General features: G+C 47.4%; 1 protein-coding gene across 2 annotated transcripts in view; it reads left to right on the top strand.

Annotated features, from left to right (window-relative positions):
* fam222ba (family with sequence similarity 222 member Ba) overlaps positions 1 to 13,055 on the top strand; it is a 28,672-nt gene extending 15,617 nt beyond the window's left edge. For both annotated transcript variants that reach the window (XM_047606562.1, XM_047606561.1), the window contains exons 2-3: positions 3,168 to 3,295; positions 9,274 to 13,055. In XM_047606562.1, the coding sequence (XP_047462518.1) occupies positions 3,214 to 3,295; positions 9,274 to 10,985 (1,794 nt within the window). In that variant the 5' untranslated portion in view covers positions 3,168 to 3,213 and the 3' untranslated portion in view covers positions 10,986 to 13,055. The remainder of the gene's footprint in view (positions 1 to 3,167; positions 3,296 to 9,273) is intronic.
* Positions 13,056 to 13,320: the final 265 nt, after the last annotated feature.

The raw sequence follows: 13,320 nt of genomic DNA, 5'->3' as shown, positions 1-13,320 counted from the left end.
TTGGCTCTATTTCAGACCCATAACCTGGGGGTAAACATGCAATTAAAATAACAGCAGCCTGCTTTCTCCTCCACTCTCCTCTCCTTCAGCCGTTAGCACAAGCCATGTACAACACGGTGACTTGGTTCTCCTAATTGCTTTTGCTCATAATTGGTATAGAAAAACTGCTAATATGCAACCAGCAACCAAACACACTTTCTCACCTATTTTTTTTCTCCCTTCATTGTTTTTCCTCCACTAATATTGTGTGTGTCTCTTGCTAATGAGATTATTTTTGGTGCACAGTCCTCGCTTTCTCCTCACGCGTTACTGCTGGTGGACATAACAGATGATTTCCTTTACAATTAACCTGAACCCAAATTTGTAACAGCTGCATAGTTGATGGAGAGGATATTGATGAAAACATAATTTCATAAGGTCTAATTTCCTGCCTTCCGTCTGTCCCGCTCCCCCCTTTCTATTCTTCGCGCGCCGTGATTATTATTTTCTTTTTCACTTTCAGACCAGTTTCTTTTTTTCCTTCCCCACTGAGGAATGAAAGGAAAATATGGGTCAGCTTTTATGGGAGCAATTTGACACATGACACAAGCCATGCGCATCACTAGCTCAAGTCCCGCTTTGTCTGCTCGCCTTTATTCGCCCCATAATGAAAGCCACGCAGTTATTCACACACTTTTATTATGCTCCCGTAAGTAGCTGGTGGTGGAGACTTGCCGAGTCACGGGGGCACCCCCTAATACTCTGAGAGGTTGTCTGTCTGCACGGGGCTGATATGTGTGAGACGCCTGGCTAAACTCCACAAAGCCAATCCCCGCTCCACGGGCCTGCCCGGCTGACTCGGCCGGGGCTCCGCGGGCGCAGCTCTGTTTCCACTTTTGACGGGAGAGGGCTCGTCTCCACAGCACAGGGGCCGCAAAGCCGTCGGGGTGGATACTCATTCGCAAGGGGCTGGCGGCTACAAGGTCAAGCCCTCGGCCAGACCGGGGCCAAACCCCCTGCCTGGCGGTCAGAGGGCAATTAGGACTCAGCAGAAGCCGGCGGCCGAGCCGGTCACGTGCCGATTAAAAACCGGCAGAGGAGCCTCCAGCTCGAGCGAGCTCAAGTCTGGAATTCGACGTTGTGTCAGGTTGTAGTCTTCCTGCTTCCTGGTACAAATAATCCAAGTGTTGAAAGAGCCTCTGTGGGCGTTTGCGCCTTTGTTGAAAGTGCCGGTGTTCGGCGTGTGATGTATATTTGAAGTCGTCGTGGCAGCGCTGCTGATAGGAGAGTCGGTAGACGTCAGGCTCGTGTCTGTCGGGTTTCATCTCCTCCTACTCGGCGCTGTAAAGCAGAGTGTCAGCTCGGGCATTACCATAGGCTGACCTTTGCCGCTGCGCTCCCCACTGCACAGATTTCTGACATTCAGGGGCGCTGTGGGGGAGGCAGGAAGGGGGGTGGCCTGTTGGCTGTTGCCTTTTTATTTGTATTTTATTTATTTCATTTTTTTTGCCTGTAGTGTGCTGACGTGCGTGTGTGTGTGTTCTCATAACAAATCAGCTGACAGTTTACGCCGGCCTCATTCTTTTCCCTGCGTCATTTCGCTGCCACGCGTTTCGCGTTTGAGCCCTCGCTACAAAGACGCGGCTGCATTTGATATTTAGCTTTCCTCCACCCCAAACCTGTCTGTTGTCAAATAGATTGCTGCTATCTGCGTGTGAAATCTTGGCACCCTGATAAATGAGAGAGAGAGCTGGAAATCTCGCCCGCTGACATCAAGGCGCCATGTACCTAAAATCCTTCCAAGGCCAGAGGGAAAAGAATAACATATCAGACCAATTAAAGTTAATGCATGGTGACATGCTGAATCGAGGGCAGGGATTGCTGCCATATGGCGATACAGGCTGTAAATCAGAAAGCTGGGGGAGAAGGGGAGGAGGACGGCAGGAGTGGGAGGCTGGGCAAAAGAAAAGGTGATGCAGCATCAGTAGCACCAAACCCCCCCCCCCCCACCCTCACCGATGTGTCTCAAGACTGCAACGCCCACTCCGTTCCCCTCTTCCTCCCCTCTGCCACCCTGCCCCTGCAGCACCCCAAGGTGCAACGCCCGTAGAACTGGCAGCTTCATTAAGGCTTGTTTTTTCTCGTCTCGCTGGGAGGATTTAAATGAGCTGTCATCCTGACCTTTTTGAGCTCCAGCTTTTTAAAGCGAGTTCAGCCCCCCCACCCGCCCCGAACCCGCCACCCGTCTTTCTCTCTTTCCACCCTTCTCCCTCGCTTTGTCACTCTTTCCTCCACTTGTCTATTCTCCCTGCAGGGGGGAAGACACTTTTAAGCCATCACCCTGCGGCAGACAGGGATGCCAAGGTTGTTTTGTGGATAATTGCCTCTCTCATAGACGCTGTTTGTCTGCGCACACTTGCCTTGCCCCCCCCCCCCCCCCCTGCCCCCTCCCTCAGATGCCACGCAGCAAACGGGGAGGGCACGGACTCTGTAGACTTAATTTGCTCCCTGACTGTTCTTCAGTGCTGATTAAGCAAGCATCTGTGGTGTTTTGAATACAGCGGCAAGCCAAGTGGAGCATGGCTAACGTTCCCTTGCTCTTCTGTTACAAGCTATTGCAGGTATTTATGCGAGCTGTGGCTGTGTTTATTCATTTCTTTTCGCCGTGTCCTGAGCCGGCTCCATTGTTTAATGTCCCCAAAAATAAAGGCTTCTTTGAGGTCTGGAGGACTGCAGTATCGATCAGAGACTCTCTAACTTGTCAGCGCCGGGCCTCTGGAGAGTGTTCTTTTCGAGTATACAGGAGTCATTAATTTCCTCTGCCATGGTCTGATGGAGGCGGAGAGGTAAAGCGCAGGTAGCAGAGTCCAACTAGGTGACTAACATGCAGGGCGAGGAGGAGGGACGGAGTCGATTTAAAGCTGCCAGTCCCCCAGGCCCAGTCTGCCCGTTTTACTTCAGCTGTTTGATGTTTAATTGAAGTTGTTATTGGCATCAAATGTCACCTTACCTGATGCTCCAGGTGCGAATCAGTTTCTAATTGAAAGGTAACTACGTCTCCCACAGCCCTGTGCCTCCGGGGGCCGGCTGCAGAGTTCTATTAGTCCGGACCCAGCCTCTGTAACGCCGCGCACCGTGTGCTGCCTTGCAGTAATGCCTGACCTCTCTCTGTCTTTCTCTCTCCGCAGTGTGAGGAGAAGTGTGTGTCCCATGTTACATTAGTGTCTGTGTGAAATGCTGGCCTGTCTGCCAGGGCCAGGTGACCTCCCCCTCCAGCTTCTCCCCCACACGCAGATGAACACTGGACTTCAGAAATGTAAGTACCGACCCTTGAGACGCACACACACACTGTTAACTACCACCATCATCCCACACAACAAACCAAGCTGTTACAATCCTGCTGGCCACCCCGCGTCAGATCCCCATGCCAACCCTGGCCTGGTTCACTTCTGCAGCTCTGTGTTAAAACCAGACCAGAAAGAACGAATATTTCTGTGCGCCACCGCCGTGGATCTGCGTTCAAGGGAAATTGGGATCAACTGTGCCATTAATTAGCTGATGAATGATGAACTGGATGTCTCCCTCTCTCATTACCCCTGAGGATCGACGGAGTGTATGCTTAGCGCCGCCACATTCGCGTGTCAAATGTGACCGTCTCGGCTCCTTTTCGCCACCAGGAAGAGTCTGTTTCTGTCAGACATGCGGACAGATTGAGGCTGCGTGGTTTTGCCCTGATGATCTTGTAATGTGAGTGAATTTAAGACTCAATCTGCCACCCCAGTTAAACAGAAGGCCGGTCATTCAATGCGAATTCAATGTGTTTGAATTTTACGACTGAGCTGCCGGCTAATGACGAAGCCGGACGCTGTGGGGTGCGAGGGGCAGCGGCACAAATGGATAGCTGATGTCTTTAACCGCCAGCGAGAGCTGAGACAAACTGACTCCGACCAGTGAGAGTGGAGGAGATTAAGGGTGCTTTCGCACCAAGGTTGTTGTTCCGAAACTAGAAGCATTCATCCCTCAGGTCGGTTCTTTTGGGCTGGTGTGAAAACAGTGGTCGCACTCTGCTACAGGACAAATGAACCGAGCTGAGTCTGGTTAGAGAGCTTTGTCCTATAGCTCAATTGCAGTCGCTGCTCGGAGCCAATGTTAACCATAGATCAGTACAGCTGCCTTGTAATATAGCATGGATGTGCAAAATTAATACTATGACAAAATAATTTAGAAAATCGAACGACACTGGTTATTAGGATTAAGGCCGGTAAAAAAAATTGGAGCGAATGTATTTTCATTTTCTGGTTTTAATCTCAGAATTCTGACTTTTTTCTCAATCAGAATTCACAAGGACATTTATCTTTTTTCAATTTTTCGCTTGTCCGTGTGCCACTGCTTAACTCGCTGCATCCCCCCTGAAAATCTAACATAACAAAGTTTAGTGAATGGAGTTAAGTGAAGTAAACAGCATTGAAGTGGAGGGATGATGAAAATATACATACGGGCATTCACAAATATAATAGACAACTCCAATGGGAATGTTGCTCTTAAAAGAACAATACTGCACTGAAATGACACGACGAAAACAGAGAAACACCTGAGATATAAACTGACATGTCACAGTCTTTAGAAACATAAATGATTAACACATTTAAATACAAACATAAGCACATTCCTGTTTTATAATTAGGAGTATATTTAGTTTAATTAGCGCTTGTTGACAGTCATATCACTTCCACAATGTTGATTATAACCATTCCTTTGGTGTGCTTCACTTTTATAATCCATCATAAAAATTCCACATCTTCTTCTCCTCCCGCTTCCTTCTCTCCAAGTGGAAACTCAGTCCCAGCCTGACCCATTTCTACTGCAGTTTTTTTTTTTTTTTTCGTTGTAAAATGCTCCAGCTCATCAAGACTGTAATTTCAGAATCACAGTAATCAGCCAACCCCCAGGAGATCAGCGAGCGTGAGGGAGTCTGCTAAGTGCCAGCGTCTGTTGCCTCACTCAGACAGTCTTGCGACACGGCGCAGCCATCAGCTAGACTATTTCCCTGCTCTTCCTTTATGTGACACACTAGGACACATCAGAGCACAAGCCACAACTGGAGTTCAATTTGTTTTTCCTGCCCTGCGCTGTAATCCATTTAGCTGATGGAGCGTGCTTCCCTCAGCGCGGCCATTCCTAGAAGTGTAATTTCAATCTATTTTTTTCTCCTTATCACTTTTCCCTCATAATGCCTTTCCTTCTCATGTGTTAATCAAAATGACACTGCGTTACATCAAAAGCCACAGAGCGGTATTTCATGTACACTAAATCATTTTATCAAAGTGCAATAGGAAAAAAAAAAAATCTATACGTCCGGGTTGCTGACCTTACATCCCATATCCCAGCACCTGCATGTTAGAAGTTTTCACAGCTCTTTGAGGTACCGCTACACATCCAGGAGCAGCCCCCAACCCTCGAGTAACGCTCTGCTGTGTAACTCCTGGCTGTCCACAGGACTCAACATCTCTCCAGAGCTCCATCGCTTACCCAGCGCAGGATAATTTGACAGCTTGACTCCGTGAGAAATGTGCTCGACTGCTTTTAGGTGAAACTCGTATACTAGATGTCAGTTGAAATCTCTATTCTACTGACAAGTTCCCACAAAAATAATAATAAAAAAAAAAAAAAAAAGATGGGGAGTTTACACAATTAGTTCCTGTTTGTTTTCCTGCATGCCTATCCTGGAGCACGAGGCTTTCAGCTACACGGTGCGCGCTAATGCAGAGCCTCGCGTATCAGAATACCAGAATCTCCACTTTGACACTTCCCCTGCACTCCGCATTCGCCAGGAACTCGCCACTGCCGGCTCTCCTGCGGGCGAATGCGGATGGGAGAGTCATTCAAAGTTACGAGCTTGCAGGTTACCGGCAGAGGCAAGGCCAGAGCAGCTGCTCTATTTATCATCAGGGAGGGACTGTTAACAGATGACGGCTGTGAAATGTAAAGGGTGTCGCTGCAGTAGATCAGGTATGCTGAGAGGCAGCGGGGCACGACGAAAATGGCTCATCCTCCAGGCAGGATGACTCGAGTACCAGGAAGTGGCCCTCGGTTCTCGGTACTTACAGGCACAACAAACTGAGAGTGCAGCTGGGCCACTTGGCTGAATCTCACATCTCAATCCCTACTGAGATCAAACACAATAATAGTTTCCTTTTTTAAAGGTTGCGCTCTCTTCAAAAGTCGGCAGAAATGTAGGAGGTTGGGATTAGTGCTAGAAAGCGGATTCACATGTCTAATGTGACGCCGGAGCTTCGGAGCTAATGTTCTGCTCTTGCGTGAAAATTGCAATTTACAGCAGCGCGGGCCCCTGCTCCCTGCTGTTTAGACCTTGTTCAATAAAAACAGTAGTTTGAATAAAAGAAACCCTAATTAGTGCCTGCTGACTGTGCACTTGTGTTCCAGCTAGCTAGCTAGCAGTGGGATAATTAGTGCGTGGCCAGACTGGCCTCTCTCCCCTGTTCCCTCCTTGGGAACGTGCTTAGCTGGAGATCTGAGAGATGATATGCTCGTAGCCACCAGCAGCCGTCTACAAACTTCATATCCCTCATTAACCCTCCCTTGATGCTTTAAGCTCTCCAACTAATCCAGGTTTCGGGTTAAGGTTGAAACGCTAATAAGCTACACTTGCTTACTAGAACACATAATCAACAGCTGCCAGGAGCCTTAAACAGATGTAAACAGCGAGAGGTCGATTTTATCCGCTGTTAGGGGAAACTACTCTAAACAGTAATTTACAGATTTCATTACACACTTTGCAGCAGTGCCGTTAAACTCCTGATTTTCATTTTCCCCCCATCGTGCCTGCCTAAGCTTCGTTAACAATGTATAATCCCTTTTCCAATTTAATGGATTGGTCAGTTTCCATTGACATGGCTTTCTTAGCTGCTTGCCTGAATCTTATAACTTAAGTATAAAACTCATTACACAAGTGCCAGTGGCAAAGGAATAACACCATACACAGTTACATCCCTGCTGTAGGTGGTTTAGCTATATTCCTCTATGAAAAATACATATTTCCTAAAGTAAATTAGCAAACTATTTCCAATATTGGGCTAAGATTAGTCATTCCGTTATTTAGATTATTCAAAAGTATTGATTTTCTGCTAAACGAAGCCTGATCCATAGTTTTAGAGGACACGTTGATGGTGAGCACCGGACCAGAGATGCCACAGTGTGACCTCAGACACCTACACAGAACATTTGTTCTCGTGTGTCTCCAAGTGAGACTGTTTCGATTGCTTACATTACTCACCCGTGTTGTGTTGGCTCAGCATGTGAGGCTGGTTTGTTCCCTGAAAGATGATGCCCTGGTCTCTGACATTCAGTCACACTGCCCTTAGTCCTAGTTCCATCCTGAAGATTCACTTCCCATCAAATGATGAAAAGATGTTTTATTCATTGCAACAGATGATGGTGCTGTCTTCCCACCCACTTACAACCCTTTTCCGCAGCTACGCTGACATGAGGTTTTGACAACAGTTGCAGACCACGGAGGCTGTGCCAGCGTCTCACGATCTGATAGCAAACATGTTGCATTTATAAATGTGTGTTTGTGATTCTCTGAAATGCTGTGCTCTGTGTAATAAACCTAACCCCCGCGACGGCGGGGAGACGGGGTGGGGTTAGTCCGTCTCTTTGTCACCGTGAAACATCATTTCCAGCGGGATCATTAATCATGTGCTGTGTTTGACAGGTGAAACCTATCCTCAGCATGTCTGTGTGCTTGTGTGTTAAGTGTTCATTTATCTGTGTTTGCTTACCTTGGCATTTATTCAGCGGCAGACATTAGGCCTCAGTGATGGCGGGTGTCAAGCTCCAGCTCCTTGGCCCAGACCCCTGCATTAATGAGGCCGCCGTCAGCAGGCTGAACGCTTAGTTACAGCGGCTCCTGCACATTGCTGCCCATTGTTTCCCAGTCACAAATAAAGCAGGAATTAATTAGCCGGTTGGCACAACTCTTGGTGCCGCCGTGTCATTGCCCTCAGCTCAGCTCTGCGCCTCGTCCCACAAGCCCAGCCCGCCTGCTGTGAGACAGAGCGTAACGACCGCCGTTGCATGAGACCGCAGACCGCTGCCAGAATTTCAGTCATTTCAAATTACTCCTCAGTCGACAACAGTGAGAAGCAGCCAGTGTTCTGTAAAGACATCATTGGTTTTTTACCTGAGCTGAAAATCCTCTCCTCAAATGGAATGAAAGAGTGAATTTAGCGTAGCTCCGTGGCCTCGTCACAGACCGGTGATCCTTTCTGCAGGTCAGGTCCGCTCGTGTCCATCAGTCTGAAAGCCATGGTATAAGTAGGTCAGACTGGCTTGGCTGAGGTGATTGGGACAGCGAGATGGAGGACAACAGGGAGAGGAGCTTGTCATCCTCGAAAAAGATTATCACTTTTATTGCGGGAGCGAGCACCCTGTGTTAGAAAGAAGCCTCAGTGACATTAATCCAGAGTGAAACAGGTACATGATGTGCAAGACGCCGACACGTAAGCCAACACCTGCATGATCTTGTCGCACATTTTAAACAGGCTCGTAAATGAAACACACCTTCACACATGCGAAAACACGTAATCATGTTCACATTGTCACTTCTGCATTGTTAAATTTAGCCACGGTGCTTAGCAGGTGTAACAAATGTCTGCGAGCTGAGGCCTTGGAGGTGTTCCCGCAGATCAGAGACTCTGCTTCTGTGTCTGATTACTTGTCTGCTGTCATGGAGCTCTGCTCTCTGCGTCTATCTCTTTCTTTCCTTCTCCCTATAGCAGCCACAGGGGGCCATCGCTGCCTCGCTCATTCTTTGTTTAGTTCGTGATTCAGTAGCAGGCAGCGCAGCCCAGCCTCGCATGCATACTTATTCTCCGGCCCAATGCTATGTCAATTATGCCACTAAAGCCTGCTGACCTCAGTCACCGGCGGTACCACTAAATTGGATTTTAGACTTGAGATGCGTCAACTGAACTTACTCTCCTGAGAGAGAAATCGTACATTTTTCTCTTTGTCCTCGTGAGGCGAGTGCTGTGAGGGGTTTAGAAGAGAAACAGTGAGGTGTGGAATATGAGATTGCTGTCCAAATGAGGTTCCACTCAGCTTCTCCAATTACAACTGATGTGCTCCTTTGTGCCATTTACACTTCTACCCGGATTAACTTGTCTCTTACATTGTGTCTGCCGCCCCCCTTCACTCTTCATTCGTCCATCTACATTTCTTCTTTGTTTGTGTTTGTCTCACCTGCAATCTGTCCTCTTCTCCTCCCCCCAGGGGACACCACACAAAGGATGAGATCCGCTCCGTTTCCAACCCCTGCCGAATTGGATGCATATGCTAAGAAGGTTGCCAACAACCCCCTCACCATCAAGATCTTCCCCAACAGCGTCAAGGTCCCCCAGCGAAACCACGTGCGCCGCACCGTCAACGGGCTGGATACGTCAGGCCAGCGCTACAGCCCTTACCCATCTTCTCAGGCCAGTGCCAAGACAGGTCTTCTCGCCATTGTCAAGACGCCCACGGTCAAAGGCATCCTTAAAGATTTCGACGGCACCCGGGCTCGCTTGCACCCTGAAGTCATCATGAACCCTCCCCCTGGACCCTATCAAGTGGCTTCCACCAGCACTTTAAACCACCACCTTCCTATGCCCAACCTGTCCCACCCCCAGCAGAGTGTGCCCCTCCAGCCACAGGACCCTCCTCAGACTTTACAAATGCCCCACCCTCAGCAGCAGGCTCACACCCAGAGTCTCAGATACCCTCATCCCATGGCCCAGCACCCTCAGGGCCCGCCCAGACTCCAGACTCTGCCTCAGCACCCAGCCCTTGGGCACCCGCAGGGGCCCCCTACTGTCATGCTTCAGCAGCAGCATCTTCAGCAGCAGCCACCGCCCGGTCTGCAGGGGAGCAGGAAGCTGCCAGATGGCGACGCACCGCCTAACGTTACTGTCTCTACCTCAACCATTCCACTCTCCATGGCCGCTGGTCTGCACCAGGGCCGTCAGAGCGACCTGAGTACCATTGTGCATCAGATCAACCAGTTCTGCCAAGCTCGGGCCCAATGTGCAGGAACCACCTCCTTGTGCGAAGGCCAGATCGCCAACCCCAGTCCCATTAGTCGCAACCTGCTTATCAGCGCCTGCTCCAGGGTATCCATGCACAGTAACCCTGCCACCCCCGGCTTTCCCCCACACAACTGCATCCTAGGCCCAAAAGAGAAAGCCACAGCCCCAGTGGGAGCTCACGCTCCTCCCAGCGTGGCCACTATGAACCACTTGCCTTCCAACCACACTGATCTCAAGCAGCAGCAGCAGCACCAGCTGCAGCAGCAGCATCTGCATCAACAACAGAATCAACAACAACTGCAACACAATGCACAGCAGCAGAAGATGCGCTCTTGGAATCAGCATCAGTTGGCTCACGTGCCCCACATTCAGAACGGTGTGACCCACCTCTGCAAGCAGCCTTCCAGGGACCCCGCCTTCCAGTTTAAAGGCATGGGCTACCCTGCAGAGGTGTGTGTGGGTCAGCCTTACTCACTGAAACCTCCGGTGGAGAGGCCCACGCCCTCACCCCCCGTCAACAACGGTATGCCTGGTCCCATGGCCCACTACACTAATGGTCACTACTTCCAATCCCACATTTGGAACAGCAGCATCCTACCCACACCCAACAGTGACAGCTCCGGGTCTCAGGACGTAGCCATGCCATTCCACAGTGCGGGACCAGGAGGATGCACCACAATAGACTGTGGGCCCCCTGGGCCTCCCCATTACAGGCTAGGAACAAGCTCCTCCACCTCCTCCTCCGCCCAGACTAATCTGATGCAAACGGCAGATTACTTGGGTGGGGACTTCCAGACGCCCTACTTCCGCGATCAGAATCTAGGGTTGATGGGCAAGATGCACAGGCCTCCTCTGAACAGGGTAGGTCCGGAGGTTGGAGACGGCAGAACCGCTCTCATCCAGCACCCAGGGTACAGATAAGCTATGGCCTTGTCTCCACAACCATTATCAACCCCCTTTGTTTAGTCTTAAGAAAGGAAACACATGAATAAAACTCAACTGATACGTTAAACAAATGACCGCTAATATTAAAGAGGGTAAATTAATATATTTAATGAAGAACAGTAGTTTTTTTTTCCTCTTTTTTTTTTTTTTATCTTGCAAGTGATCAATTGCTACTGTTATTTTTGTTGATGAGTGCTTTTACCTGGCACGTATTGTGTGTACACATCTGTACTGTTCATTCCCTGCTTTCTCCTCATCATACTCGTCTATCTGTGTGCCTGGATCTCAACAGATCCTGTGTAATTCCTACTTCTGACCTGTTGTTAAACTTTTATTATGCATGTGGGAAAGAAGATAGACTGATCTCTCGCTGGAAAAACTCCCAACGTCTACTGATGGATATTGTTTTCACAGGATCATGTCAGGAATTTTTGGCTACGACTAGTTCTATTGGACTGACCAAACTGTTGGTGTTGATTCTTCAAGGTTAATTACAGTCACTTCAGGATAGAAGAGAGAGTAATGATCTTGTTCAGTGCCATCACACACTGGAAACTTCGTAAATACAGCTGGAAAAAGCTTGCGGTATGCACATGTACACAGGGGTTTTATTCTTTTGAAATGTTTTTATTTATTTGTGTAACGGGACTACTAAAGATTGATTCCACGTGGTCAGTTTAGGAAACATGAAATCAGGATGTCTGTACGTATTGAAGTCCCTACAGGGAGCAATTATTTTGAAAAGGCGAAGCTCTGGTCTGCTTAAATGCTGCAATGAATTCAGGTGTTTAAACAAAAAGACTTTTTTTTTTTTTTTTGCCACAGTTGGCAACAAGATTGTGAGATGTTTAGGAGCAGAAAAAAAAGTCATGAAAGATTAACTCTCCTACCTTAAAATGGCCAAAGTCAGGTTAACAAGGACACACTATTGTGAAGTTGTGCCATTTTCCGTTTGTGTCCTCTTCAGATCGTTTTTGTGTCCATGACAAATGTATTACTTGAATGTTGAGATTACTTGTTTTTTTTTTTGTTCTTTTTTTTTTTTTTTGCAGGTATTGAAAGGGATGGGTTAGCTATGAGGACGAAACTCTGGAGTAGAAGAAATAAGTGTTAATAATGTCATGTAGAATCTACCTACTGTACAAGCCTAGCCAGAGTTTTGATCCTGACAACAGGAACTTCAGTGAATTGTGTGTAGTTGCTACTGATTCTGATGTGAAGTCTGCTCGAAACGACCAAATTGATCACTTGCAAGATCACCAGGAGGTGAACGACTTTTAAGTTTAAAGTGAAACAGCAAATGCATTGTTTATTTTATTGTACACTGACTTACCTACTAGACTACTGTAACTTTAAAGTTTAATGATTGTGTGTGAATGTTGCCTCCTGATGTGGGCACAATTAAAGGTGAGTGTGAGAGTGTTGGAGTGTGTGTGTGTGTGTGTGTGTGTGTGTGTGTGTGTGTGTGTGTGTGTGTGTGTAATACAATGACGCCCATGTTCTGTTCACCTAACTCCCTAACAGCCCTTAAAAAGCCTTAAGTGTTTGGTCCTTGGACTTTCCTTTGAAAACGAGCATGGTTTTATTAATGAAACCCCAAATAATAAGGAGAAGAAGACGGTGAGAATACACAGCAACAGCAATTGTTTTCTTTTTTCTTTCTTTCTTTTTTTCTTTTTATTTTAATGACATTTCGTTGAATAGAGCAATTCCTTAGAGATTCTTTATTATGGAGAGCGAGAAAAGGAGTACTATTTTGTAATTATATATTTTAGCAATGTGTAGTTACTGAGCTGTAACATTTTTTCCAAGTTTCAAAGCTTCAGTTTGCAGTTGTGACTATTTATAATACTTGATTTGCTTGTTATTTAAATTTTATTTTCCTCTTTGTTTCTTGTACTATTGCTGTGAAATGGAAGAAGGTCCATAAGCCTTTCTTTTGTGTCATTCTGTACGACAGATAAGAGGCAAGAGCGTGAGAGTTGTGCTACTCTTTTTGTAATATTGTAATAATAAAATAAAGTTCTAATTTATGCTTTGAAAAGCGTCTGAACTCAACATTAATTTGTCCAAATTTAACGGCAGAAGTCTCGGCTGCAGTTTCCTTCTCCTCCTTTTTTATTCTGCATGATACTAAGTTCAGTGTCCAACAGTTCGGGTGTAGCTTTCTTTTCTCTCCCATCTCTTATATAATCAGACCCACACATGACTGAAGAGCTCAAAACACCCATCTAGATCGAATATAGTTTGTGGCAGATAGTGCTGAAGGTTGGCGGTGTAGCACCGGTTCCTGTGCCTCCATTCCATTTGT

This window comes from Mugil cephalus, chromosome 15, assembly GCF_022458985.1.
Source record: "Mugil cephalus isolate CIBA_MC_2020 chromosome 15, CIBA_Mcephalus_1.1, whole genome shotgun sequence".
In the NCBI taxonomy this organism is placed as follows: Eukaryota; Metazoa; Chordata; class Actinopteri; order Mugiliformes; family Mugilidae; genus Mugil; species Mugil cephalus.
The sequence above is the reverse complement of the archived record's forward strand: the minus strand, read 5'-3'. Positions and strand labels throughout refer to the sequence as shown.